The sequence below is a fragment of the Ambystoma mexicanum genome, chromosome 13 (assembly GCF_040938575.1).
Source record: "Ambystoma mexicanum isolate Mex_15411 chromosome 13, UKY_AmexF1_1, whole genome shotgun sequence".
Lineage (NCBI taxonomy): Eukaryota > Metazoa > Chordata > Amphibia > Caudata > Ambystomatidae > Ambystoma > Ambystoma mexicanum.
In genome coordinates, this window is record NC_090938.1 from 83,895,117 (window position 1) to 83,922,448 (window position 27,332).

The 27,332-nt window shown below is 48.1% G+C and overlaps 1 protein-coding gene across 1 annotated transcript in view; it reads right to left on the bottom strand.

Moving 5' to 3' along the window:
• The window catches only part of ST7L (suppression of tumorigenicity 7 like), a 427,879-nt gene that overhangs the window by 16,617 nt on the left and 383,930 nt on the right, over nucleotides 1–27,332 (bottom strand). The window contains exon 14 of the mRNA XM_069633325.1: nucleotides 21,888–22,027. Within this exon, the coding sequence (XP_069489426.1) occupies nucleotides 21,888–22,027 (140 nt within the window). The remainder of the gene's footprint in view (nucleotides 1–21,887; nucleotides 22,028–27,332) is intronic.

The following is a 27,332-nucleotide window of genomic DNA, read 5'->3' on the forward strand; positions in this document are numbered from 1 at the left end:
TCTGGGTTTTTACCAGAGGATATATCTTTTTTCCATCTTGTCTTCTCTTCACTTTTGCCAAAGGAACTCTCTCGTCCCTTGGTCTTCTCTTGGCTAGGACAAAAAGAATATTTCTCTTTTTGTTTGGAAGGCAGTTTGTTTATAGTCCACCGCCTGGCTCCCCAAAAAAACAGGCAAAATATCCCCCTTCACCAAGCCTTCTTTAGGCTCTCTTTCAATTGTATTAATGATGTGTAGATTTTTACCAGAGGATATATAGCTTTCTTCTTCTGGTCTTTTCTTAACATTTGCCAAAGGATACCTTTCTCTCCCCCCCCCCCCCTACTTCCCCTGGTCTTCTTGTCTCATTCTGTGGGTCCCAGAGCCCCACCTCATAAACCTGAGGTGGGGCTCTGGGACCCACAGAATGACTTATTTAAACCTGGTTCACTATCCTCCCAGGCGTTCTCACATGTACAACTCTCAAATCCTCTCAGCTCTAGGGTCCCAGATCCCGTTCGCAGGCTTATGGTGTCTTTTAATCATGCCCTGTTCACTATCCTGTCAGGCTTCTCTTCTGGTCTCTCTGGGATGCTCTCTGACCCAGTATGTCTTTATTTGATCTGTCGGCTTGGTCCCACTGTGATAAGGAAGATGCACTTCCTTCCAAACACAGCCTCTAGGCCTCCAAGTGCCCCTCCATGTTTCTTCCAACTTGGTCCACAAGTGTTCTGGTCCTCAGCAACACTGATAAGCTTCTCCGGCTTGCTCTGGGCTCCCTCAGCAGCTCCACCACGCAGGTTTCTCCCTGCATGTCGGGTCCCGACTGACCCACTTCGACAGCCTTCCTGCCAGCGGACATCAGGGTTCCCCAGCCTTGAAATAAGCCTGGGCAGGCGCAGATTTCCTTGTCCCTACGTTCGGGTCTTCAGTGCGACCTCTCCGCACAGCTTCACAACCCAGCTTGATACTCAACTGGGGCTGATACAGAGGAAAGTCCATCTGCAGTTTTTATGGTAAATTGACTGTCACGACCCTCGCCCAAAACCCCCTCTGGCAAACCCATTGGCCAGGTGGAGTCAGGACTCGGCCCTCTAGAGCCTGGCATCCTCTTCAAAAGCCCTCATGGGGCCAGTCCTGGCGCCTATGGCACCAGGCTCATACACCATGAATAAACAATGTGCTTGGGAACTACTTTATTATTGTCAGCCAACATGGAGGCATCCACATAGCTTGGGTCCTAAAAAACAAACTATGCGGTCTAGTGTTTTGGGTGTGGTAGCCTAGGGACTACTTTACTATTTTATTGGGGCTATTTAAACCACACCCGAGCAAGACAACACGCTTCGCGTTACTGCAGCTTGCAACGCGACGCTCACTGTGTCCAGCTATTCCCTCGAACCTCAGAGAAGCAGAACCTGCAAGGAGACAAAAGGAACATCATTAGCAGCAGCATCTCGCCTGCAGTCTTCATCTTTAAACACTCGCAGCTACTGAGAACAGCTTCCTCGGATCTGCACGCCTTCCGGACAGAACGACCTGAAAGAGGAAGATAGAGGCAACATTAAAGAAAGCAGTAGAGACATTTACAAATTACGAACTGCTCAAAAGGCTTACCTGGCTGGTCGCCTCTCGGCTGGCACCACACCGGACATTTCACTCGCGCTGAAGAACACTGCAACTTACAAGGAAGGAAAACACAGGTTAGCAAAGGCAAGACTTTGCAGCGCTGCGCATAGCGCTTACTTACGCATCATAGCGCTCTTAATGCACCAACATTCACCAGCGGGGCTCAACCAAGCCAGTTCACCGCGCTGAAGCTCTGCATACCTAAGGGAGAAAAAAAGACATTTTAAACAAAGAAAGGCATGCAGGATAGCAACAAAACTAAAGAACAGCAATAAGACCTATCTGAACAATATCAAACGGGCCGGCGTCAGTAAAGTAACTGGACCACACTCGGCCATGAAAGACAACGCGCCCCTGCAAAGAAGGCAGGACGGAGAGCACGCCTAATTATACCACAAGGTGAGGAGAGGGCGCCAGAGGGACTGAAAGCATACGGGGGTGGAGGGATGATACTTACCCCAGTCGGTCAGTCTTGAACACAGTCCTCCTGTATTTGCAGGCAGAACCTTCCCCGCAGACCACATCGGGGCAAAGCTAAGAAGCATACCAGTGAGTAACCCGGCTGGGTGGCGTCCCTGTGGATACCAGGTGAGCGTAACACTCTCGGATAGCTAGTATGTTTGCCTTGTTCTATGTAGGGCTCTTCATTGCCCTGCTCTTCTTTGTGTCAGTATCCATTCTCATTCTTCCCTCACTTTTCCTCATCACGGTATTGAATAGAAAGGGCTACTATGCATGATGCAACTAACGGAAGAAAGAGGAGTTAGAGGGGGTTGGGATGCTTGGGTCCTACCATTGTTGTGGGGTGAATAATGTAGGGCTCAATGGTGGTTTACATAAAGCGTTCTCCCTTTATATTCTTCCCTTCTCCTAGAGCGGGTGTCCCCTCCCAGGTGATCCTCCCACTGATTACCACCCCCCAGGGGGACAATCGGGTAGCGGCCTCACCTCCATGGCCCCATGGGCAGGGTTGCTCTCCCGGGAATAAGTGACAATACCAAGGGATTAGTCAAATACCTTTCCCCTAAAGTTAAAGTATCCACCATCAGTTTTGGCTCTGGTGGAATATAAGTTTGATATATTTTTATTCCAATCCATGACAGGAAATGTTTTGGAAATGTTTTCTTACCAAGTAACAAAAGGGTAATACTTAGTGGGAGCCTGGAGGATTTCAGTCAACAATTTGCTAAACCCAAGAAAGTCCCTCCATACAATGGCTTCCTCGGTAAACCGGGTACTATGGCTGAATTAATAGTAGTTGCTCTTCCCAGGATGTTCAAGGTTATGGTGGTTCGTGGATATACCTTCTGGTCTCCATGTACACATGTAACCTTTATAGGTCTAACATATTTGATTTCTTTGGTCCCCAATATATCAGCCGGGACAGCCGCCTGTTCACTTCCTGGGTCTATCAGTGCAGACGCCCTGTTGCCATTGACCAGAACAGGTTCATAGATTTTAATGGAGTCAGTGCTACAAAAACAATTATTGACTACTTCGGGTTCTACTTCCTCGTAATTATCCTCCACCTCCCATTCTTCTATGTCTAGCCAAGCAATCTCCATTGGTTCGTCCTTGGGTTGATTCTTCGGAAAGGTTTTGGCCCTATGACCCCCGCCCCCACAGGAAAAACATATGGGACTTGCTAGAAAGAATCCTTTCAGCTCCCCTAATTTAATGTTAATTATAATACTAGGTTCTGAAGAACAGGAGGCTTTCTTTTTTCCCTTCCCTCTACATCCAGGGTCTTGTATATGAGGGGTTTATACACCCGATTGAGGATGCACTGGCCATCTTTAACAGGGATCAACCTAGAATTTCCCTTTTCTTTACGGTTTGCTTCTCCTCTCTCCATTGCTCTTAATTGTCTGGTAGCCTCTAGAAGGGCTTGTGCCATTTCGATGGCTGTTGTCAGAGTGGGTTTGATCAACTGCAATACTGGACATTGCAGATTTGGTGGTAAGCCTTACTAGTTGTTCTAGGGAGAGGGCTTTCATAATTTCCTCAAAGGTTTTTATCCCTAGCCATTGAGAGATGGCAATTGGATACGGGCTCCAAATTCTAACGGTGTTTCATTGGGATTACGTGGAGGTTCTCTAAATTTCTGATGATAGAAATTGTCCGTTTGACCCATTCGCTCTAGAAGTCCCAGTTTTATTTCCTGGAATGATGCAATTCCCAGGGGATTTAAAGCTTGGCAGGCTACTTGGACATCTCCTCTCAACAAGGGTGCCAGATAGCATGCTTTAATTTTCTCATCCCAATGGATCTGATTTGCCAACCTTTCAAAATGTTGGGAAGAAAAATCCTCGATCTTCACCCTCCTAATAGGATTGTAAAACCCCATGGGGAAAAATGGGTATATGTTGTTTTCTTGTAAGTTGTTTTAGACCGTCCCGCTATCTTCATTCTGCCTCAACCTGATGGGTTGCTAATCAATCTAATATGGTTTCTATGGGACAGACAGTCCCCACTTACCACTTTCCTCTTCCTCCCTCTCTCAGACCCCCTGTGGCCGCCTCTTCCCCTCCTCTCTTTCTTTCCACCATCTCTACGAGAACACATGACAAGGTTTCTTGACAAGACCGATCTATGAAAGTGCCTTCCAAACAGGTGTTCCACTGCTCTTACAGAACTATCAAGGACCACATTGCTTCCCTCGATCCAGCCTTGGCCGATTTCTGTAATCACTCTTCCATCACTGGATCTTTACCCGCTCTCCTCAAGCACTCCCTTGTGCACCCCTTTCTAAAAAAGCCTTCTGCCGATCCTTCCTGTCTGGCAAACTATTGCCGATCTCCAACACTCCTTTACCAGGAAAGCTGGCCATCTCCCAACTAACCCTCCACACTGAATCTGTTGGTTGTCTACATGACCATCAGTCTGGCATCAGAGCAGTTGGGCAAGGAAACTGCATTTCTGAACACCTGTGAAGATCTGCTCTCTAAACTCGACTCCAGCTCTCCCACTGTTCTCATCCTCTTTGACCTCTCCTCTGCCTTTGATATGGCCAATCACGGCATCCTGATTAATCGTCTCTGCAAGAACCTGGGCATCACGGATCAGGCTCTGGCATGATCGACCCTTCCATGTCCAACTTGGGTCCTTTCTCGCCACCACCGCTCTCTCTCTCTCTCTCTCCACTTGTGGTGTCCCCCACGGCTCTATCCTCTCATGTCTACTTGGCCCCTTTGGCCCACCTGATTTCCATCTTCTCTTCCAACTTCCAGTGTTATGTGGATGACACACAGCTCTTTTTCAGGCTTGCCTCAGCCTCCTCTCCTTCCTCGCTCATTCCGGACTGTCTAGCCATGATTCAGAAATGGTGCACCTCCAATAATCTCTGACTCAACACCAGCCAATGGGGAGGCTCGGAGCAGGGGCTTTACTGCACGGACAGCCCCCACTCTGAGCCTCCTCCTTTCAGCGGAAGGCCGTCACCTCCCCTCGCCGGGTTCTGCAGTTAAGTGTGCTTCCCCACGTCCCTGCATCCCACCCCAAACCCCCCGTTCCACACAACAAGGCACCCCCAACCCAGTCACCACTTAACTTCTGCATCCATGTACGTTGGTTGCGCGAGGAACAGTAGTGTTCCTGGCGCAGCTCCGACGTCAGCAAGGAAAGGCAGAAGGGACTACATGTAGTCCATTCTCCCTGATCCATGGTGGCCATCTTATTATTTTTTAAAGTTGCGAAACGCAATTTACAAACTATTAGTATGCCGGTACAAAGTGCTGGGATACTAATAGCAATAAGCCCTTTGCTAGGGGGCGGGCACCAGAGCATTAACTGAAGCGGTAATTCCCCCCCAACTCGAGGCATATTGCTTTAATAGGCCAATGGGAGGTGTTCCATATGCATCTTTAACCACTAGCTTGATTCTAGCCACAGATTCTATAGAATAATCTGTTCGTTTTTTGCCCTGATGCTATGATCTTCCCCTTGCATAGAAGTTGTTGGTTTTCTATTGGGCTATGTATTTGATCGGCCACGAACTTCCCAACTCTAACTATGCAGTTGATGGTAGAGACCTTGAAGTGTACTTCCTTTCCTTGTAATTCTTGAACTATTATTATAATACCTTTATGATTTAGTGGGTCCCCTGGTTTGTATAAACCAGATTACTATCCCACTTCTTACACCATGTGTAAGGGTGCAGCAGTACACACGAGACACAGAGGTGGTATACTTGTTGGTATACACCTATTTAACAGAAAATAAGGGATCCCAATCTGTCCCTATAACTAAAAGGGGTTTCCACGCCTGAAACCAAACTAAGGATGGTGTCAGAACGTCTGCCAAAAAGAAATAGCCCACTGTCCTATGTTAAAAACCTATTTCCGTCCCTTAGACTTCAAAAGAAAACTATAAAATAGGCTACATCCTGACTACAGAAAGGTGGCTTCCTCCTTCAGGATGAATTATAGGAAGTTTGTGAATGATGGGGAATATCCTTCTTCCCCAGGCCATCACTAGGCTTTTCTTTATTGTTCCATTTTGGTGGGGCGGTCTCCCTTCTCCTGGTCCTGCCAGGCAATTTGGAATAGTTCTAAAAAAAACAACAACAATAAAAGATGGGGAAAATGCCTCCTTCCCCAAGCCTGACTTAGGAATTTTACCAGAGGCTATATATCTTTCTTCCTCTGGTCTTCTCTTAACTTTTGGCAAAGGATCTTTTTCTCTTCCCCTGGTCTTCTCTTGGCTTTTATTAAAGAATATTTCTCTTTCCGTCTTCTTTTGTCTTTTGCCAAAGGATACCTTTCTCCACCTTTGGGCTTCTCTTCTAGTTATGTGGGTCCCAGATCCCATTATCGGATTTATAATGTCTCTTACATAAGCCTGGTTCACCATCCTGCCAGGCGTTATCTTGCATGTACAACTGATATGAAAAGTCGTTTATAACGTGCCTGTACAAAAGTGTTTCTAGGCGTGACAAGACAAGGGAGGGAAGATAGAGGGGGGACAAGACAAATGATCTTATTAGGCCTTGTGTCATTCAAACCGTGCATGTGTGAGAACGAGAAGCACAAGGAGAAAGGAAGGGAGGGTAGGGGAGCGCGAGGGGGGCAGGGGAAAACAGGGCAGCAGTGCTCTGAGCAAGTGCAGCCAGGGCAGCGTGGCTTTAGGTAGTGCAAGGAGAACAAGGGACGGTTGAGTTACAGCCCTGAAGTGTGTGGTAGACTGAGGCAGTGCAAGGGTGACTGATCAAGAAAGAGCCTTGTACCCCATTGAGACTCTGAGGGTATCCAAGCAACCAGTCAGTGCAGCAGACAGGTAGGTCAGGTAGGTTAGCAGGGGAGGGAGAGAAGTCAGAGGAGAAAAGGAAAGTTGTGAGCTGCTTCTGGAACTTCAGGTGGTCCGGCTCAAGTTTGAGAGGGGCAGGGAGGCCATTCCAGAAGGAGGCACCAGCATAGGAGAGAAATCCACCCCCAATCTCTGCCTGGAGAAGCGTCTAACCCTTAGAGAGTTGGAGGTATCTAAGCGAAGGGCTGGAGAAGGAAGGTATTTTGGAAGACAGCGTTGGATGTAATGCGGTCCCCGGCCCGAGAAAGCCTTGTGGACAATACAAAGGATCTTGAACTTGATCCTTGCAGCCACCGAGAGCCAATGAAGAGATTTCAGGGCTGGAGAGATATGGTTCCTGGGCTTGAGGCCAAGGATAAGCCTCACAGTGCTGTTCTGGATTAGTTGCAGAGGGTGGAGAGTAGATGAAGGCAGATTGAGAAAGAGGCTGTTGCAGTACTCCAGCCTAAAGAGAACCAGGGCTAAGGAGAGTGAGCTTCTGGGGGAAAGTGAGAAAGGGAAGAGTCCCTTTAAGGAGGTGCTGCTGGTAGTGGGACTTCTTGGCGAGGGCCAGATATGAAGAGAGAAAGGGAGTGGAGTCGAAGATGACACCAAGGTTTTTTGCATCACAGGAAGGCGAAGGACAAGGGCCCAAGGTGGTCCGGCAGAGTGAGAGAGGGAAAGCGGGGGCAGGGGTCCAAATGAGAAGGATCTCAGCCTTACTGGCATTAAGGCAGAGATAGTTGGTATCGCACCAGTCCTGAATCATGGATAGACAGTCAGGAATGGCAAGAGAGGAGAGGAGGAGAAAGTAGAGATCAGGTGGGCGGAAGGGGCCAAGTAGTGGTTGAAAATCTAGGGTGAGAGGATAGAGCCCTGGGGAACACAACTGGTGGGGTAGGGAGAGAGAGATAGACCAAGTTGGACGTGGGAGGAGCAGTCTAAGAGGAAGGAGGACAGCCACACCAGGGCCCGATTTGTGATGCCCAGGTTCTCACTGAGTCAATTGATCAGATGTCGTGGTTGACCGTGTCGAAAGCAGAAGAAAGATCAAGGAGGATGAGGACAGAAGGAATGCTGAAATCAAGGCTAGAGAGCAGATCTTCGCGGGTGTTCAGGAGAGCAGTTTGCGTGCCTCTGGCAACTCTGAAGCCAGACTGATGGTCATGCAGGCAACCAACAGATTCAGTGTGGAGAGTAAGCTGAGAGATGGTCAGCTTTTCGAAGAGTTTGCCCAGGAAAGGGATGTAGATTGGGCAATAGTTTGCCAGGCAGGTAGGATTGGCAGACGGTTTCTTGAGAAGGGGGTGCACAAGGGAGTGCTTAAGGGGAGAGGGGGAAAGTTCTAGTTGTGAAAGTGTGATTACAGAAATTGGCCAAGGCTGGAGCAAGGGGGTCAATATGATCCTTGATGGTTCTGGAGGAGCAGGGGAGCACCTGTTTTGAAGACACTTTTTCAGCAGGTGTTGTCAGAGAGAAAGAGGAGAAAGGAGGAGGAGAGGGAGAGATGGCCAAAGGGGTATCGAGAGAGGGAGAGGAAGAGTTTTAACGGCTGAGAAGTGAGAGATAGAGCCGTACAGAGGGCCTGGGAGGGAACAGGAGAGGTAGATAACGCAACAGGATTGGCCACTTCCTTGCTGATTTTAAAGAGTTCATTCGTGTTGTTAGAGGCCGCAGAGATGCACGCCTGAATATGTGCTCTCTTCTTGGACAGGACAGAGTCTGTATTACCTTCGGAGGAGGCAGCAGGCCAGTTTGTCAGAGGATGTGCCCGAAGCCCTCCACTTATTCTCATCCACCCTGCACTTGCGTTTCAGGACTTGCTCTTGGAGGGAGGCTTTAGTCGGATTCTCATGACAGGGGCAAGGATGTCCAGCATGTTGGAAATAGAAAGATGCAGATTAGAAAGGGCTGTGCCATGGTGCGATTCAGCCTTAGGAGTAGGAGGAGCAGAGGGTAGGAATTCTCCAATCCTTTCAGCCCTCTGGTCCCAGAACCCCTTCTCAGGCTTATAGTGCCTTTTAAAATCAGGCCCAGTTCACTAACCTGCCAGGTCTCTTTTCTGGTCTCTCTCGGGTGTTCCCTCACCCAGTAGGTCTTTATTTGATCTCTCTGCTTGGTCCCACTGGGGTGAGGAGGATGGTTCTGCACTTCCTTCTAAATACAGCCTCTATAGTCTCCCAGTGCCTTCCCGGCCCCCCCTCTGCGCTCCTTCCAACTGAGTCTGAAGTTTCCGGACCCCGAAGCTTCTCCTGGGCTCTCACGGTCTGCTCTCAGAAGCTCTGCCATGCTGCTTTCTCTTGCACATGCGTCCCGCCTGGACCACTCGGATGGCTGCCTTCCTGCTACTGGACGTTGGGTTCCCCAGACTTCAGGTAAGCCTGGGCTCTTCTACGCCATCCATTTCCTTCTCCCTGAATCTGGGTCTGCAGCACGTCCTCTCTCCACGGCTTTGCTCCTCAGCTCTATGCTCATCTGTGGCCGGACTGACCGCTCAGTTTTTATGGTAAGTTGACTCTAGAGTGTCTGATAGCTAGTATGTTTGTTGAGGTTCTGCGAGGGCTCCTCATTGCCCTGCTCCTCTGTCAGTACTTTTGGAGCCATCCCTTCTGATTCTTCCCTCACTCTTCCTTGTCACAGTATCGTCTATGTGATAGACGGGATACTATGCATGAAGTAACTAATAGAAGGAAGAGGCGGTAGAAAGAGTGGGGATGCTTGGGGCCCTACTTGTGTTGTGGGGTGAATAATGTAGTGCAGAATGGTGGTATACATACCGCAGTCTTCCTTGAAAGTCTTCCCTTCTTCCGCAGAGGGGGAGGGTGGGTCCCCTCCCATTGGTATGCTCCTGCAGAGTACCACCCGCAGAGGGGCTAACCTATCGGGTAGCGGCCTCACCTCCCTGGCCCCATGGGAAGAGTTCTCCTCCCGGGGATAAGTGACAATACTAAGGGATTCATCACAGGATATGGACCAGCAGCACTAACCTGGGGTTACGGACTCCTGCGTTAGGGTGGGGCTACAAGTGAGATGCTAGAAAGAGAGGGACAGCCCTAGGGCCCGCAACACATCTAGGAAAATCCTTGAACTGTCCTTGGGCCATCAATGACCAAAAACAATGGTACATTTAAAGTGGACCTTGGTAGGGTGAAGCAAGAAGCCTGCCTGGGATTTGAACCTGTGACTGCAGGTTTTACACAGAAGTAAACCAACAGAGCTCATTTCCTTTGTATCTAATATTTTTATTTTGCAATATGAACAAATAAGATATAACAATAACCAGTCGAATACCCGGCATTAAAATACAACAGAAGTGTTCCATACAACTGGAAAAAAACAATGAATTAACCAATAAAATCTAACTAATGAAGTCAAGGGAAAGAAGAAGAAGAAAAGAAAAAGTCAGAGCTCATTTCCCAGCATAAGTGGACCACGTGTTCACTATAAATGAACTACCTTTTGCCAACTGGGTCCAGATCGAAATTTCCCAACGTCAAAGTCCGGGACAACGGACAGATCAAGGCTTGGGTTTTAACTGATAAAATTGAGGGAGCAAGTACCGTGAAGTAAAACCCAAGAACATCAAGTAACTGTTGGTAGAGGCCGCCTTTCATGGCAGGTGCTTGGCTCCAATAGAAACTCCGCTCACCAAAGGCACAAAGACAACATTACAAGTCATGCGTTACCGCATCCAGACAAGGTGAATTAAGATATTCATTCGGATTTCATTACATGGCGTGCCAACACAACTAAAAACAAAAATCTGTTTTTATTATTTTTATAACCCGACGCCTGCATTTGGAGTAGGAGCATGGCTTGAGAATAGCTGCTTTACCATCTTAAATAAACATTTTTAAAACGTGACTGCCCTTTGCACCAGCGTGATGGAGAGAACATGTGGTCCGACTTAGCGCTGGGGTAACGCGCCTATGGCAGAGGTTCTCAAACGAAGGCCGTCGACAGGCAACACAGCTAGAACAAAACCATGTTTTCAAGCGCACTCGACAGAGGATTTGGGGGCGCTGGCGTTCATATTATTTAAGAAATAACTCCGGTTTTCCTCCAGGAATGTGTCTGGTTTAGAAACTCGGTTCTACAACTTGGGTCTCTTTCCTAAACGTGATAAGATTGGCAACCTAGGTGAAACGAGCTCTTCTGTCACGAGACTGGGTTGGGAAAGATGCTGAGACCACCACCAGCTGACAACATGAGCTTTACTGCGTAATGTGCGCTCACGCTTCCAAGTAGCGAAGCGAGAAACGATAAAACAATAAGTAGCCAGGGGAATGTAAGAACATTGTACACTCACTGAAAAGGGCTCATAAAGTTCTCAAGCTCCATTTCCGGTCTAGTATGGTCCATTTCCTGTCTGATCTCGTCCATTTCCGCCCTGTTCTGTTCCACACACCAAAGGTTGAAGATTACGAAATCAGCGGTAGTTTTGAAACGTGTGGTCGGCAGGAGTTTACGCTGCAAGACTTGCATGGAAGTTCTGCCCCTTTTAGTTGAAATGCCAGTAGACCCAACAGAAATGTTGAGAAGCTTTTGCATCTCCGGTAAACTAAACTGTTCGTCAGCGCGACAGCAGAGCTGCGTACAGTGGTACCCTCATGATAGGGTTTTCGGAGGGCGCAGTGGTGGAGTCCATCTAACCCTATACACCCACTGGGGTTGCGGGTTGTGTTATCAAGTGAGAAGCTGTTGCTGTCTCAAGGCTCCCAGAGATGCTCGAGAGGCGCCAGTCTTCAGGACGCCCTCTGTGTTTTGGTTTGGATGTCGTGCTCCTCACTACAGATCACCACCTGTTTTTTTCCCCACTCGTTGAGCAAGTTGCACCTCACGCCGCTGTCGGGCTGTTTCAGAGATTGAAACTGCAGAAAGAAGGATCTAAAGGGAAAGCCATGTGAATGATTACCCCATGCTATGTGGGTTGCTTATATCATGCTTGGCACCGCTGCCAGGCCACTTCAAGGCACCGGTGGTGAAGAGCGAGTGCAAGCAAAGCCACATGATGTGACGGGGATTCCAGCAAAGATATTTTGATTGGTTAAAGTTCGCCCGAGTTTTTAAAATGCATCTCTGAAGCAATGCCCTATATCCCCAAAACACATTAGTAAATAATTTCTAAAACTTGACAGGGGGTTGAAATGGACACTTAAAGTTAGCAGCGATCTGCTCAAGTCTTCCATAATCCAAATCCCACTTCGGCCATAGTGCCATATAGCGGGGTAGAAGAGGTCTATGTCTTGGCAGCGATCAATCTCATGCCAATATCAAACAAAGTCTGAGTGGAGCATCTCATGGTGGCAGCGGTCAGTGAGGTGTCATTGATCATGCCGCCAAACTCAAGACTAGCCTGCCGCTTTATATCGTGGGCTTGGCAAATGACAGCCAGTGGGCTGCACCTGGGAAAAACTCGAAGGAATTCTATTCTTTATTCAGCAGCAAGGTATAGACTGGAGCGAGCCCTTTCTGCCCCTTTCCAATTCATCCCACCTTCAGACTTGCCTAGGTCTATGCATGCATGCCAAAGACGCAGACTCGGTTCAACTTTAGGGACTTCACAGTGTTTGCACCTCTGCAGGCCTACCAGATGGTGGATCTTGGGTGTGGTTACTCATCACAGGCCTTGATTCCAGGTCTGGCCAGGTTGCTTTGCCAATGCTCAATGATCTTGCCAGTCACCAGGTGCTTCGGGGGCGATGCTCTACCTATGGCATAAGTGGTCCCAGGCAAGATGAGGCAGTGATAAAAGACGGGGCTCTGGATTCTGCGGGCCCCTTTTCAGTGTCCGAAGCATCTAATGCACCTGCACCAGGCGGTGGTCAACCAAAACTATCAATCAAGAAAGAGCTCCCATGGTGGGACACAGGAGCACCACAGAGTTCTTTACATTTCGCTTACAAACTAAGTGGCTGAAGGCGAACTTGGTTAAGAGATTTTTGCTACAGCAGGAGCTCATTTTCAGCTGCAGTTAAGCCATTAGCTTTCAGAAGGCTGGCTCGAATAACAAGAATAACAATGGCAGCCCCTGAAAAGCACACAGTGTGAGGCTACTGCAGCATAGAGCTAGCTCAACAAACCCTGAGGGGGGAGTATCACGTGCAAATGGCCAAAGGGATTAGCATGGCCATGGATAATCAATTGTTGGTTAAAAAGCGAACTATCTGCAGGCTGTCTCCCCTCACATACCATCTGCCTCCTATCTGTGATCATGTGCTAATAATCTTGGCTTGTAAGTGGCACTAATGTGCCACCTAGAAGCCAAAACTAAAAGGTAGCTAGAAATGAAGGGACAGTTCTGTTCAGGTCATTTCCCTGTTCATATTGAGGATGTGGGATCCAGCAAGATATTTTGATGGTTTAATAACAAGAACTGGTTTTGATAAATTACTTTGTGCTAAATTCATCTTGTTTCCATGTGCTGTGAAAATATGTATTATAATTAACCAAAATAATGAGCTTTTATTGGTTGATCTCTGAAACAAGCAAGACTGACATTGCGCTTCCGGGATTAGAACTTCTGACTGCAGGTTTTACACAGAACAATGTAGAGGACACGGAACTCGCTGGGATATCGTACATGCAAGTCGCAGGATGTGAAGGCACCAGGTGCAGGATAAAAGGAATGTATTGACAATCTATGGTCTACATAATTAGGCAAAAGTGTTTGCCGCGTGCAGTTGTACCTGGGTTCTGGAGGCTCACTCACTTCTCCGAATACTAATAGATAGCCATTAACATTGGGAGAGCGTCATGGCAGAGCAGCATAGGGCGGATGTGCCTTGATATGATATGATGGGTTATTCTTAACGCGCGTAATACCCAGAGTTTTCTAAGCGCTGACCTGTGCATCGTACCTGTGGTGCTGCGTGTCGTCTTGCTTCCAAGTCGAGCAAGTTGCCCCTGGGATATCCTCCCTCGAGGTCAATCGAGCGACATATGAAGATATTGCCCACATACTGATCTTCAAGAGCACTCGGCATTAAGACAAGAACTTGGAATATCTCTGCATCACATTCCCCTACACTGTATCCAAGAGGTGGAGGAGAAGGAGCCATAGTCTTCCCTGCAGCTCCTGATCACTCATTTACCCTTCATTCTATGCAGTTGACTTACACTGTGTACATAATCAGAAAAAGTGTGGAGCCCCTCTACAGAGAATGAACGTGGTTCAAATAACCTGTCCTATGGAATTTCCAGGTTTTAGTTCACTGCACCCTTCACAATGGAGAAATATCCATTTGCATATGAGAGTGGGCCCACCCCCAAGGGCAGTCCAGCACCGAAATGCCAGGCAATTCTCCTCTGAACAAGAGTACCACCCACAACCCCAGACACGTGTTTCGGCCTTGTTGGGCCCCCCTCAGTGAGGTCTAGCTGAGAGTCTCAAAGGGGCAGTGAGCAAGGGGTTACTTAGGATGAAACCCCACATTTTACAAATGTGAAAGGCAGTTTGGGAGCCCCTCTACCGGGAATGAACATGGGTGAAATACCCTGTTCTAGGGAATTTCCTCCACTCAGGAGAGTCTACCGCCACGTTTTAGCTCACGTCACCCTTCGCAGAGGAGAACACTCCATTTACATATCACTCTGGTCCACAGTCTAACTGTGTACATGCATTCCTACCCCTTACATCCTTCAGAATAGTGAACTGGTGCAAGGCCAGCGGAAGCGCTACACAAAAGACAGCTACAGCATCCCATTGCCAATTAGGACCAACAGCAAAAAGGTGCACTCGTTGCCAATAAGTGAACCGGTAACGGCAAGCCAAGGATGTATCGAAGCCAAGACAAAAGTTCTGAACATTTTAAAAATGGTCAAGTATGGATGGAAAGAGGCAGGAGAGCTACTTCTTACCCATGAAGGACTGACATGAGGAGAAAGACTGCCGGAACACCACTCCCTTCTCTTGGCCACCCATGCTCATCTTGACAGCTCGCCTAGCCGTAGCCCAGCCCTTCCACTGCACGCAGACCTACCTGCCCATGGGAACCTGACCTCTGCATTCTGGAGCAGCAGTGCGCTATCAGCAAGCCTCTGCTGCGCTCAGTGATGTTATTAAAACCTTTCAGAGAAGAAGATAGCAACATGTCTAAATGCGCACCAGTTCCATGGATGCAGCACAGGGCCCTGGCAGCAGATGCCTAGTGTTTGCCAAAGCCGTGGAGATTCTAAGAGAAAGTGCAAAAAAGCGACAAGAAGAAAAGGCCTGATGCAATATCAAAAATCGCACGCGACGGCCAAATTCAATTTCTGGGTCAATTACGACATGCACAGCTGTCAACAGGTTATATATCCATTATAGAGGTAGCATTACAGAATAACGCAGAAGAGCTTGCATCTACCTTGAGTGCCCCGAACCAAGCATTTTTGATAGACATATCATTTGTAGATAACTTGACCAGCCAAATAGTCATAAGCACATTCTTTGGACGCTGGACTCCGAATTTCCTTAATGGTCTGACAGATTCATTCATACCTCAAGGAACGTCGATTTGGCAATCATTAATTCGGAGATTTAAGGAAGGTGTAAGTGGCAATCGTTGATTCGAGGTTTGGGGCTTCGAAGCTCCTGTGCATTGGATCTGTGTAAATACATTGCCCTGTAAAGGAGCCGGCATTGGTACGAGTGCCAACATTAAACCGGATCCACTTATTTCTCAGAAAGACAATGGCAAAACAGATACTGGGCATCCAGTAGAGTCGCCGCATCCAAGATGGCCTTCTATGGGTCACAGTGAACCCACCTTTTACGTTTCAAAGTATGTACGTAAGAATGCAATATGTATTATGAAATGTATTATGCAGTATTGTGGTGTATAGTGCTGTTCGCATAATGCCGAATAAACTAAGGTGGTGACTTATCCAAGCTGCACGATGCATCGGGCCATACAAATCAAGAAGGCAATGAAACGGATTCCAAGACTCAACAACAAACTCTGCTGAATGAAAGGTGGTGCAAAGTAAATGCTACATCACATCCCACATTCTCTCTCTCGGCCATTTCACGGCACAGTCTCTCGCTCCGAAGTGCTTCTCTCCATCAGTGTAGTGTGGGTGGGGAGCATAGACATTACTGCACTCTATAAAACCCCACCACTCTTATAATAATGCCAAATGATGTAAGGTAACCATATGTTGCACTTCGCCTAACTGTGTAAGGTAGCCTTACCTTGCTTTTAGACCATTTGTGTTAGCCATATCTCGCATTTAGCCAATTTGTGTAAGGTAGCCGCATAATGCATCTTGCCTAGTTATGCAAGACGGCCCACTTAGACAGAATTGTCACTAGCCATGCGTCACATTTAGATAGCATTGTGAAGATTAGCAATGCATTACACTTAGATAGGTCTGTGAACGTCAGCCATGAGTCACGGATAGAATTGTGACAACTAGCCATGAGCCACATTTAGATTGAGTTGCAAAGATTAAGCACACGTCACATTTATTAGATAGATCTGTGAAGGCCAGCCACGAGTCACAGATAGAATTGTGAAGACTAGCCATGCATAACATTTAGATAGAATTGCAAAGATTAACCGCGCGCAACGTTTAGATAAATTTGTGAGCATTAGTCATGTGTCACACTTAGGTAGATCTGTGAAGATCAGCCACAAGTGACAGTTAGACTTTCAAATTAACCGCGCGTATCACTAGATGGGATTGTGAAGATTAATCATGCGTCACATTAGATAGACTTTTGGTAGATTAGTCACTTGGAAGAACTGGAGAGTAGCCAATGTACTCACCACCCGGCTCCTGTTCCCCTCCAACACACCAGCTATACACGCCCAATGGCCTAGCCAAATTATACACAGACACACACTAAACATAAATAAGACTCGCATACAACAAACAATCCCGACACTGGGCCATACTCCTACAGATACAACTAGCCAGTGTGCATAACCACAATTTAAATACCAGCCAATCTACACATAAAACGCACAGAGACACCCAAACATAACAAGCATTCACATGGAAAAACAACCCAGGCATTGGGCCTTCCCTGTACGGATTAAACAAGCCAGTGCTCGCAATCAACCATCTGCAAGCCAACACACACAGATGTCAGTTTCTCCTGGTTCTGGACCCATCTTCTCACTCTAGCCTCACTAACCAACCCGTCCTGTGTCTTGCCAAGCTACGTGAGTGCCTGCAGACTTCCCCTGGGTGGTAGCGGTGTGTGGCATAAATCAATAACATCTGTGGCAAGACCACTCACAGACTTCCTCGAGGAGTGTCCAGCGTCGCTTGGTCCTCAGGCATCTCTGAAGTACTCTTGCCAGTGGCCCCTGAGTCTCACTTCTGTCTCAGCCTCTGTTCTGCCCTCACCTCAGCAAATGCATTATTCCAAACCCCTTTAACAACCAGTGATCTTTGGGACACCATTCCACCTGGGTCAAGCCCAACTGATGTCAACGTGCTTCCTGCTCACAGCCCTCTCTGGCCATCACTCCAGCAATGTCACCTTTCCTAGGTCTGCAGAGAATCTCCCGGGGGTCTGTGTCTCTGTGCTACTAAGCCACAGGCCGAATAGGTGGGAAGTCACCTGCCCAGCACTCCCTGGGCTACGGCCCCCGCCCACTGCTAATTACCCCCAGCAGACCACTAGCCAAAGTCTAGGAAAGGAACGTCATCACATCTCGGGCCGCCATCTTGAAAAACATGGGTTCTAAGAGTTTATCAAATTAATTATCAACTTATTTAGCAGTGAAGAAAACACTCCTGAATCAGAGTGCAGTAAAAGATTAACAAATTATAATAGCAACATCATTATTCAAAGTATTGAAAAAGTATCGAGAAACGGGAAAGCAGATAAAAAATGTTATAAGAAAGATCAACCCCACCCCTTAAACCTGAAATCCTCCCTCTCCACTGGCAGATATGCTTCAGAAAAAGCGAGTTTGCTGCATCTGATGAAGGCACCGATGCAGTGTGGCCTGGAATGCAACGCGCAGCTCCTACTACGCTAAAAGTATTATAACAAGGCACCCAACTATAACACACTGCAAAGATGCATTGGAACCCTAAATGACCAACAATAAGAACCAAGAAATCCACCATAAAGTTTTGAGACCAAAATTGCTGGCCTATGGTGTGTCCTTATTCATCTCTTCATAGCCCCCCTCACCCCAACCCTCACCCACCTCTCCAAACTTACTGCCAAACCCACCTCGCCTGCATTCAGCCCTCAGGACTGCTCCATGTCATTTGTATTTATGTAAATACAGGCTGGAGGGTTCGCAATGTTAAAAGTGCTGTTATGTCCTGTGCCCGGCTTATTTTCCAATAATGCACCCCGTCACAGGCCAGGCTGGGTCAAACAATGCAACAATGCTCTTATTTAAAGGTGCCGTGCCCTACACCCGCCTCATCTAGTGCCTACATGGTGAGGGGAGGGTTTCAATTATACCCTATACTTGAATACAAATACAAAATGAAAGGCAAAGAATGCAAACAGGACATAGGAAAGTGAACTAATTGTGGACATCAAGTAGGAAACAGACACTGTGTATCGCAAAGGACGTAGCAGGGAAAAGCACGGACGAGGCGGTTCAGTCCTTTGCTTCTGGGCACGAGGGAACTCGGCTGCATCGCAGGAAACCGGGCAGTTCGTATTAATGCAGCATTTCCAGACTTCAATGGAAAGCAAATACCCAGGATGGCAATGTGTCACTGGCACATCCACCCACATACTTCCACATAAAGATAAGCAGAAGCACGCGGGAAAGTCCATAATGGACGCACAAGCAGAAACGCTGGCTCAGCTTGCACGTGCAGGGCGGGCACCCAGCTCTCGCTCGTGCTTCCGGACTGCGCGAGGCGCGTGCAGTTCAGACAGTCCATAATGGACGCACGAGCAGAAACAGTGGCTCAGCTTGCACGTGCAGGGCGGGTACCCAGCTCTCTCTCGTGCTTCCGGACAACGCAAGGCACGTGCTGTTCAGGCAGTCCATAATGGACGCACGAGCAGAAACAGTGGCCCAGCTTGCACGTGCAGGGCGCGCACCCAGCTCTTGCTCGTGCTTCCGGGCTGCGCGAGGCACGTGTAGTTCAGACAGTCCATAATGGACGCACAAGCAGAAACGCTGGCTCAGCTTGCACGTGCAGGGCGGGCACCCAGCTCTCGCTCGTGCTTCCGGACAGCGCAAGGCACGTGCTGTTCAGGCAGTCCATAATGGACACACGAGCAGAAACACTGGCTCAGCTTGCACGTGCAGGGCGAGCACCCAGCTCTCTCTCGTGCTTCCGGAATCGACTCCCCCAGTGACGCCGGATCCATGACAGTGTCTAGATTGTGGACTGAACTGTTGGACTACAAGCGCTCTTGGGTTAACATGAGGAAACGCATGCGATTTCTATCGCCCACAGATTGGCGTGCAGGGGAACCAACGGACGGCGCCATGTCTGCCCACGCTGAAGGCAGGTGGCTAATGTGAACGTTTACCTCGATCTTGCATTAAAGGCATACTGGCACAATACACAGTGATTACAGACATCAGGCTGGGAGCAATTTAGGCCTTCCCATGTGGTATCAGGTAATAATGTCCCCATACATAATGTCCCCATGCGTAATGCCCCCATGCGTAATGTCCCCATGCGTAATGTCGCGGTAAAGCCATTGGAGACATTATGCATGGGGACATTATGCATGGGGACATTATTGCCCAATGTCACATGGGTTCCATGTATTACATGGGATCTTCCATGTGGCCCAAAAGAGCCCGTTTCGCGTCGCACCAGCTTCTATCAAGAGCTACCTTGACCTCTGCAATAGTCCTCTCCACGCTTCAGCCCAGGGGAAGTGCAGCAAACCATGTGTGGCATGCCCAGGGCTTTAAGTGGGCCGGAGCTAGCCAGTGCAGTGCCCAGGCAGTCTCCAGAGACTCCTCCTGGGATAGTCCTCTCACGCTTCAGCCCAGGGGAAGTGCAACAAGCCATGTGTGGCATGCCCAGGGCTTTACGTGGGCCAGGGCTAGCCAGCGCAGTGCCAGGGCAGTCTCCAGAGACTCCTCCCGAGCCGGGGCACTGCTGGGGGAGGTTCACTCAGCCGCTAAAATAAAAAAAATAAAAATCAGCTAACATATCACATCACATGTGTGCGCTGTAGTCTGAAAGTGCACGTCAGGAGACTCAAACGTATAGGATGCATTTTGGGAAACTAGATGTAGCCTCTACTCAAGATGAACAGCCGAGGCATCCCCATAAACGGAGCAGAGTATACAGGGGCTGCCCAACAGAGCGCACGGAGGCTGCCCAACAGAGCGCACGGAGGCTGCCCAACAGAGCGCACGGAGGCTGCCCAACAGAGCGCACGGAGGCTGCCCAACACAGTATACGGAGGCTGCCCAACAGAGCGCACGGAGGCTGCCCAACAGAGCGCACGGAGGCTGCCCAACAGAGCGCACGGAGGCTGCCCAACAGAGTATACAGAGGCTGCCCAACAGAGTATACGGAGGCTGCCCAACAGAGTATACGGAGGCTGCCCAACAGAGTATACGGAGGCTGCCCAACAGAGTATACGGAGGCTGCCCAACAGTATACGGAGGCTGCCCAAGAGTATACGGAGGCTGCCCAACAGAGCGCACGGAGGCTGCCCAACAGAGCGCACGGAGGCTGCCCAACAGAGCGCACGGAGGCTGCCCAACAGAGCGCACGGAGGCTGCCCAACAGAGTATACGGAGGCTGCCCAAGAGTATACGGAGGCTGCCCAAGAGTATACGGAGGCTGCCCAACAGAGCATACGGAGGGCTGCCCAACAGAGCGCACGGAGGCTGCCCAACAGAGAGTATACGGAGGCTGCCCAACAGAGAGTATACGGAGGCTGCCCAACAGAGAGTATACGGAGGCTGCCCAACAGAGAGTATACGGAGGCTGCCCAACAGAGAGTATACGGAGGCTGCCCAAAAGTATACGGAGGCTGCCCAAGAGTATACGGAGGCTGCCCAAGAGTATACGGAGGCTGCCCAAGAGTATACGGAGGCTGCCCAAGAGTATACGGAGGCTGCCCAAGAGTATAGGGAGGCTGCCCAAGAGTATCCACGGCTCAGAATTTGCAGATGTTTTAATCTTAGGCTGAGTGCTGCGACAAAAGAAAGGAGCACACAGCTCAGTTGCATACATCACTTTTCCATAAATATTAGTTACATATAAAAACCTTCCGTCCTTCTAATGATCCCATAATGCTCTATGATTTTACGTAAAGCCGCCCGGAACCCATATCACTGCTGCCTTGTGTCCCCTCCTCTTTCTAGTGGCCCCTCATCTTTCTATCAGGCGATGCATTTAGAACATTGGGGCGATTAACTCATCGATTGAGCGGTTATATACTGAGTGAGGGTGCGAGGTATTTGAAATATGAATGCAAACAAGAGCCCCCGTGACATGCCTGGGGACCCAAACTACATTTTTCAGCATCTCATGATGTGCTGCATGATTGAAGATGCACCCCTATTTACGCCATGCTCCCTTAATAGACTACCCCCCCCCACACCTCTTAAAACACTGGGCATAACAATGCATGCAAAGGGTTATAAGTGCCGCCCATTCTTAAACGCAATTTACTATTGTGCGTAGAGGGTGATAAGTTTGCATGTGACCGGTCTTGCGGCCAAACCCAATGTGGCACTGTTTTCCCAGTGCCACCCTAAATTCGGCTTGGAGCAGGCGGCATCTCTGTGGGGGCTAGTCGAAATTCCCTAGTTGCTCCACTCAAAGGGCATCTCTCACCAACTCATTGAAATTTCAATGTTTTGGGTGGGCAATTCAAGGATTTAAGGACTTGTGCACGCCTCAGGACCTGAAAGGAGGGGAGGGGGGGACCTGCAAAGTGCAAATCTCACTGCATGACCGACCCAGCCATCCATTCATTCATTCATTCATCCTTCCGAGGGCAATAAAGCACTATATAAAAAGAACTCATGACTATGGACAGATGCAGATAGGCGCGCCTCTCATCCTGTGAGGGTAATGGCTGAAGGATTACTCACCGCTTTAGCGAACACTCCCATGAGCTCAGGGAACTGGTGTGTGAGGAGGGCCAGCATCGCCGTGAAGGAACACAGGCCGGCTGTGAAGTGGATGAAAAAGGGGAGCTCCTTCTTTGGGTAGACCGACACCTCATGAAACGCTGCAAGAAAGAGAAAAAGCAGAAATGAACCCAGATGCATTTCCCCAGAACACACAAAAGATGATCATTCAGAGAAAAGGGCGTGTCACAGTATCTTGCAAGAGCAGGGATTATTCAACCACACATTGGACTGTGAATGGCGCACACATGCTGCTGTAAAGGGGAAGAGTTCCCGCGGGAAATCGAGGCTCTGCAGTGATCTTTCTCATGGTGTCTTTGGTGGGATAACATTTTGTGAATGGCTTCTATTGTACCCACTCGGCAACTAGGCAGGGCTCTGTCATAAGGTCCTCCGACCTCAATTCAGCGAAATATTTAAAGTAATAAGGAATTCAATATCAGACAAGCATTGCCCAACAAAAGGGCCTTGAGGGTGAGGCCCCGAGCTGAAGAGGACACCCCAGCAGTGGGATGAGCAAGCCTGGAGTGCTGAAGCCAGGAAGTAAAGGAGCAGCACAGGATAGGAGGGAGGAACCTCGAGAAGCAAGGTAACACATCCCCGCCTGCAACCCCAAAGTAGGCAAACATCTCCTGCCTCAACAGCCAAAGGCAAAACAGGAGAAGAGGGACCTGAGACGATCAGCAGAGGGAAGATCTTGACAGAAGGCCAACGAAGGAGGGAGCAGGAATCCCTTATACCAAACTGGAAGCTCCAAAATGAGGCCTTTTGGGAAAGGGCTGTGGCAACATTCTCAAACCCCAGGCAGTGAACGGAGGAAAAGAAGCCAAGAGGAGGCCAGAGAAAAAGCGGTGCTGGAACCCCTTCAACCTGAGACACTGATGAGGGTGAAGATACCCCGTGGAGTTCTGGCAGAAGGGTGCGGGAAAACCCTCAAGCCCAACCTGAAAGTCTAAGGTGATCAGAGGGTGCGGGATCCCCTTTAAACCTAGACTTTGATTTGACCCAAGAATACTCACTGACCTTTCCGCCCCTGATAAGTTGTTTTGCCTGCTCTTTATCATGTTTGCCACAATAAAAAATTATCTTTGTACCCAATATTTCTTCTTGGCACCGTTCCTGATCTGTTTCAGTCTCATGTGTGCAACTCAAGGGGGAGATTTCTGTCTGTTTCAGGATGGAAGTGTAACGACCGATTCCATGAGGACGGATTGTCATTGTCCAAGTTCAGTTTCCTATTCTACAAGGCACAGTTCTGGGGATCAAGTACACTGTTGGCCATCTCCAAGCCGCTCACAGTTATGGGGTGTTTCTATTGCTTCACCATGCTTACTTGGTAACTTCACCAATTGCTCCTTGGCAAAAAGGTTGCCTCAGTAGTTCCTGGAATTTAGTCTCGGCACATGCCTGCCAGAAGAGAACTTGTGGTCCCCCCTTCTCTCTCTAAGACAATACCCAAAAGATTACCAGTAGGTTTACAAGAACCCTTCTGTGCACGAGGACTCTCTGGCCTTTGCCCGAGTCTGGGCAGCAAGGCACATTCTCCTGGTGCCTTGTTTTCCTCCCTGCCTAAACCTAGACGGAGAGTTGGTAAGCTCCACAAATTACTCCTCTTGCTTTCAACTCTACTTCAGCAACTGTCCAGATCTCCTTAACTCCCGGCTTCCTCATACGTTTTCGGCCATCTTAAGTGTGCCAATAACGGCTTGGTATGGTCATTTTATGGTTACTGCAGAGTCACTTATTGGTCATTCAGTATTCTGCCATCCCTGTTGTAGGGATTCTAGCTGCTGAGACCCCTCTGGACTGCTGGCTGACGCTGTCTTCCCACTTCTAATCCAACACCCCACCCAGCCGCCTTACACCTCAGGCTGGGGAGAGAGAGGTAGGCCTGGGGTATATCATCTTATACCACCTCATCGGTCACGTAAAACCGGATGACTTCTCTTACCCCAGACACTCCTGTCCCGCTCCAAAGTACCACTTCGCTTAAGCGGGCACTGACCTAGACCTTAAATTCAGAACCTGCAATTATAGCGGGTCCCGCGAGAACATTGCCATCCAGGAACTGTGCAACAGATGTGGCCTCGCTATGCACCTTCCGAATCCTCCGACAGAAATACCAAGTGATTCAGTGCCTTCTATAAGTGGGAACACCTGTATTTGCACCAATGATTTCTGAATTCAAACTCGGTATTCAAGACACAGGAGAACAGCGTCTCCACTGCATACCGTCATGTCATAACATCGAGCCATCAAAACCACAATAGCTGGATCCCAATATAACCAGTCAGTCAAAACCTGCAAAACAAAACATGAGAGCTCCTTAGGGGCTGCTAAGAAATGCAGAAAACATTCAGTGTCAGAGAATACGGGCTCCTTTGCTTGGAGTCCTTGTGCCAAGAGCGAGTTCCAAGACCATTCATATAGGTGATGAACACCAAGATTGCTGTACTCTTGGGTTTATTGTTTGTGTGAACAAACATGCACACCTAAAGACCGGAATTGTCAGTTGCAAACGGCTGCAGAATGAAAACTATATTTGTAACCCTAGAAGTGACAAATTCGGTCAAGATTTGCTACAGCTATGACAAATATTTTGCCTGATGTTTTGTGCAAAAGGAGCATTGGAACTGGGCACAGAAAACACTTCTCATAGAGAAAGGTTTCCTGTGGGCTGAACAAGAGTTACTGTAGTGGAAGTGGTCACTGAGCAGAAGAAAGGCAGGAAGAGGGAAAGCAACAATAAGGTTGTGCGGGACAAAGAAGAAACTTCTGTGATTCTCAGACATAATGCCAGTTGTCTAGCCATTGGCAAATAGGGTTCAAGAAAGCAAGTCGGGGCAGTTTTCTATGATTTGTATGGTCACAATCTCTGTATATGTCACCACCAATCCAAGAAAGCCCTCTATTAAAAGAGTACATAAAAGGCAGACGTGGGAAGAAATAACAACGACCAATACTATCATGGCCCTATGGACTGAGGAGGGTTCATTACCCTGTAATAATCATCCACTCAAGTCATTGCCTGTTAGGAGCACGAATGAAAGATTTACCTTTTACAAAGCCCCCCAAAAATCATAAAGGATAGCCTAAATTGGCTCTTGGCAGAAATGGAAAGTGGTCTCCTTAAAATCCTGAAATTGGTTCTGGGTGCCCATGGAATCAATCATGAATGGGAGGATGAACTAATGTAGCATTTTCTGCCTTGTGCGAAAGGAATAATAAACTTGTCTGGCGTCTCTAGAAACAGGTCAACACTGATGCTTTTCCAAGTAGTACTTGAATCACGAGTGGAGATGTAATTCAGTGATGCTTGGAACACCCAACTTACATGGGTGTAATTTAAAGGGGGGGCGGGGGTGTTTGTCCCCCCCCCAACTTTCATGGCACACGATTTTGTCCCCATTCATTTGGCTGGGGCACTTTTTTTTCACATGTCATGTCCCCCCGCCCCCCAACAATTTCAGCAAAGTTACTCCATTGCTAACTTAGCTGATGGAAGGAAAAGATGAAGAAACCTATTGAGAATTATGTGGAAGATTGAGAAAGCTTAAGAATCTTGACCAAATCACCCAAGCAGTACTACGCCAGAGACAATGCGAGACTTACTAACTGTAGGAGAGCAAGCCAAGTTCTCTTCGATCATGAGACTGATTGACACAAAATAGGGCCTAAAACAAATAATGTAATCCTAACGCCAAGTCTTGATCTTGACAAAACACACTGTTTAGTAATACAAACTGTTAAAACGTATGTTATCTTATAGGCTTCATGGTACAATATGCCACAACGAACACGTATAGGTGATGGGCAACACACATCAACAGGAAAGAGGCTATTCTCACATACTGTGGTGAGTCGGAAGAAGGAGTCAGACTCTTGCAGCACATTTCCAAACTACTTTTATTTAAATAACAGAACAACGTAACTTTCCCTATTCTAAAGGGGTTCCCTACCTATCTCAAGGAACTAAAGGTGTTTGTCTGTTGTCAGGAAGTCCCAAAGAAAGAAAAGTCCTGTCCACCCTACCACTAAGAAACGAAACGTACAGTTACAGGATATTGACTTGATTCTCCAGATTTACCAGTCTTTTCTGACGGCTTCGTCATATCAATGTCTTTATTCTGGTTATTTATCGAGTAGAATCTTCAGTAATAGTCTCTCTTTATTTCTCTTATTAACTCTTAATTCCTTTACAACATTCTAGGCTTTGATATTCCCTTTAACAAAGTATTTAGACCAGCCTTCCTTGTGCTACTTGCTGACTTGTTTGGCGGTGTTAGAACTCGAGCAGTCTATTTATCCAGGTGCTCTCAGCTTGGTTGTGGTTTCTGCCCACTTGATATTTCCTCACTTATGGATTCTCTCTTTATCGCCACTTTCGGTACTTGACAAACTTGTTGCAGCTCGTTGCTCATATAGTACTTTCCCTTTCTTATTAGGTTTTGGTTTGGAAACGTCATAGATCCCATCCAGGATTATTCAATTCCCCGCTTCTCAGCTTTATGAAGTTCCAATTGCATACGTTTCTATTAAGTAACTTTTTGTGAGTACTGGACAGTTCCTCTTCTAGTCTTCCATTGCCCTGGCGGCCTCCATGTTGCCTCTCTGCAGACTGGGGAACATTGCGGGCTCTTGTGGTCACTCAGGTGCTCTTCTCTGGTACTGGGTTTCTCCTTCCTTCTCTTCATCACACCCTAGTCTCCAGCTGTACTTCTACTGTATGCAGAGTGGGCTATTGGGAAACTGCTTGTGTTTCCAATGACATTCGTTCTGCATGCTCCTCGGTCTCCCATTCTCAGATTCCCTTACACCATACAGAGGCTTTAGTGCTTGGAAGCTGCTCACGCTTCGTTACCTTCTCAGATGTTTTCAGCATGTTTTGTTGGGCGCCCTGCACACCATGGTAGAGACGTTCTCGCCACCACCTGCAGCACGACTCTGCTTTCCTACAGTACAACAATTCTCCCGTTGTTGGATACGCTGAGTCTCCATCATCTCACTCAGGCATTCAGCCGCTCTTCCAAAGTTGCGGGCTGCGAGATTGTTCTCTGGTCTGCCTCCTCCAGTCGTGCTCAAGTTAGGGAGCTTCCCCGGCATAGGATACTCTCGGCTTCTCCAACTTCCTCCACTCATCTCAGTTAAGTATTGTGAGGAGCCAGGAATGAGACGTGGAAACAGAGGACTCCTGTTTTAGGATAAAGACTTATTAATTAAAAAAAAATGTGCTGGGAAAATGACACTATGCCTAGTCTAAGAGGTAGGAACAGGTTACTTACCTGTAACTGTTGTTCTCCAGCATGGGTCTGGCATGGATTCACATGCTCATGAATATTCCCCGTCGTCAGGCCGGGAATCCTCGGTATAGAAAAAATCAGTATCATTTTAGTTTCGGATCTGTCT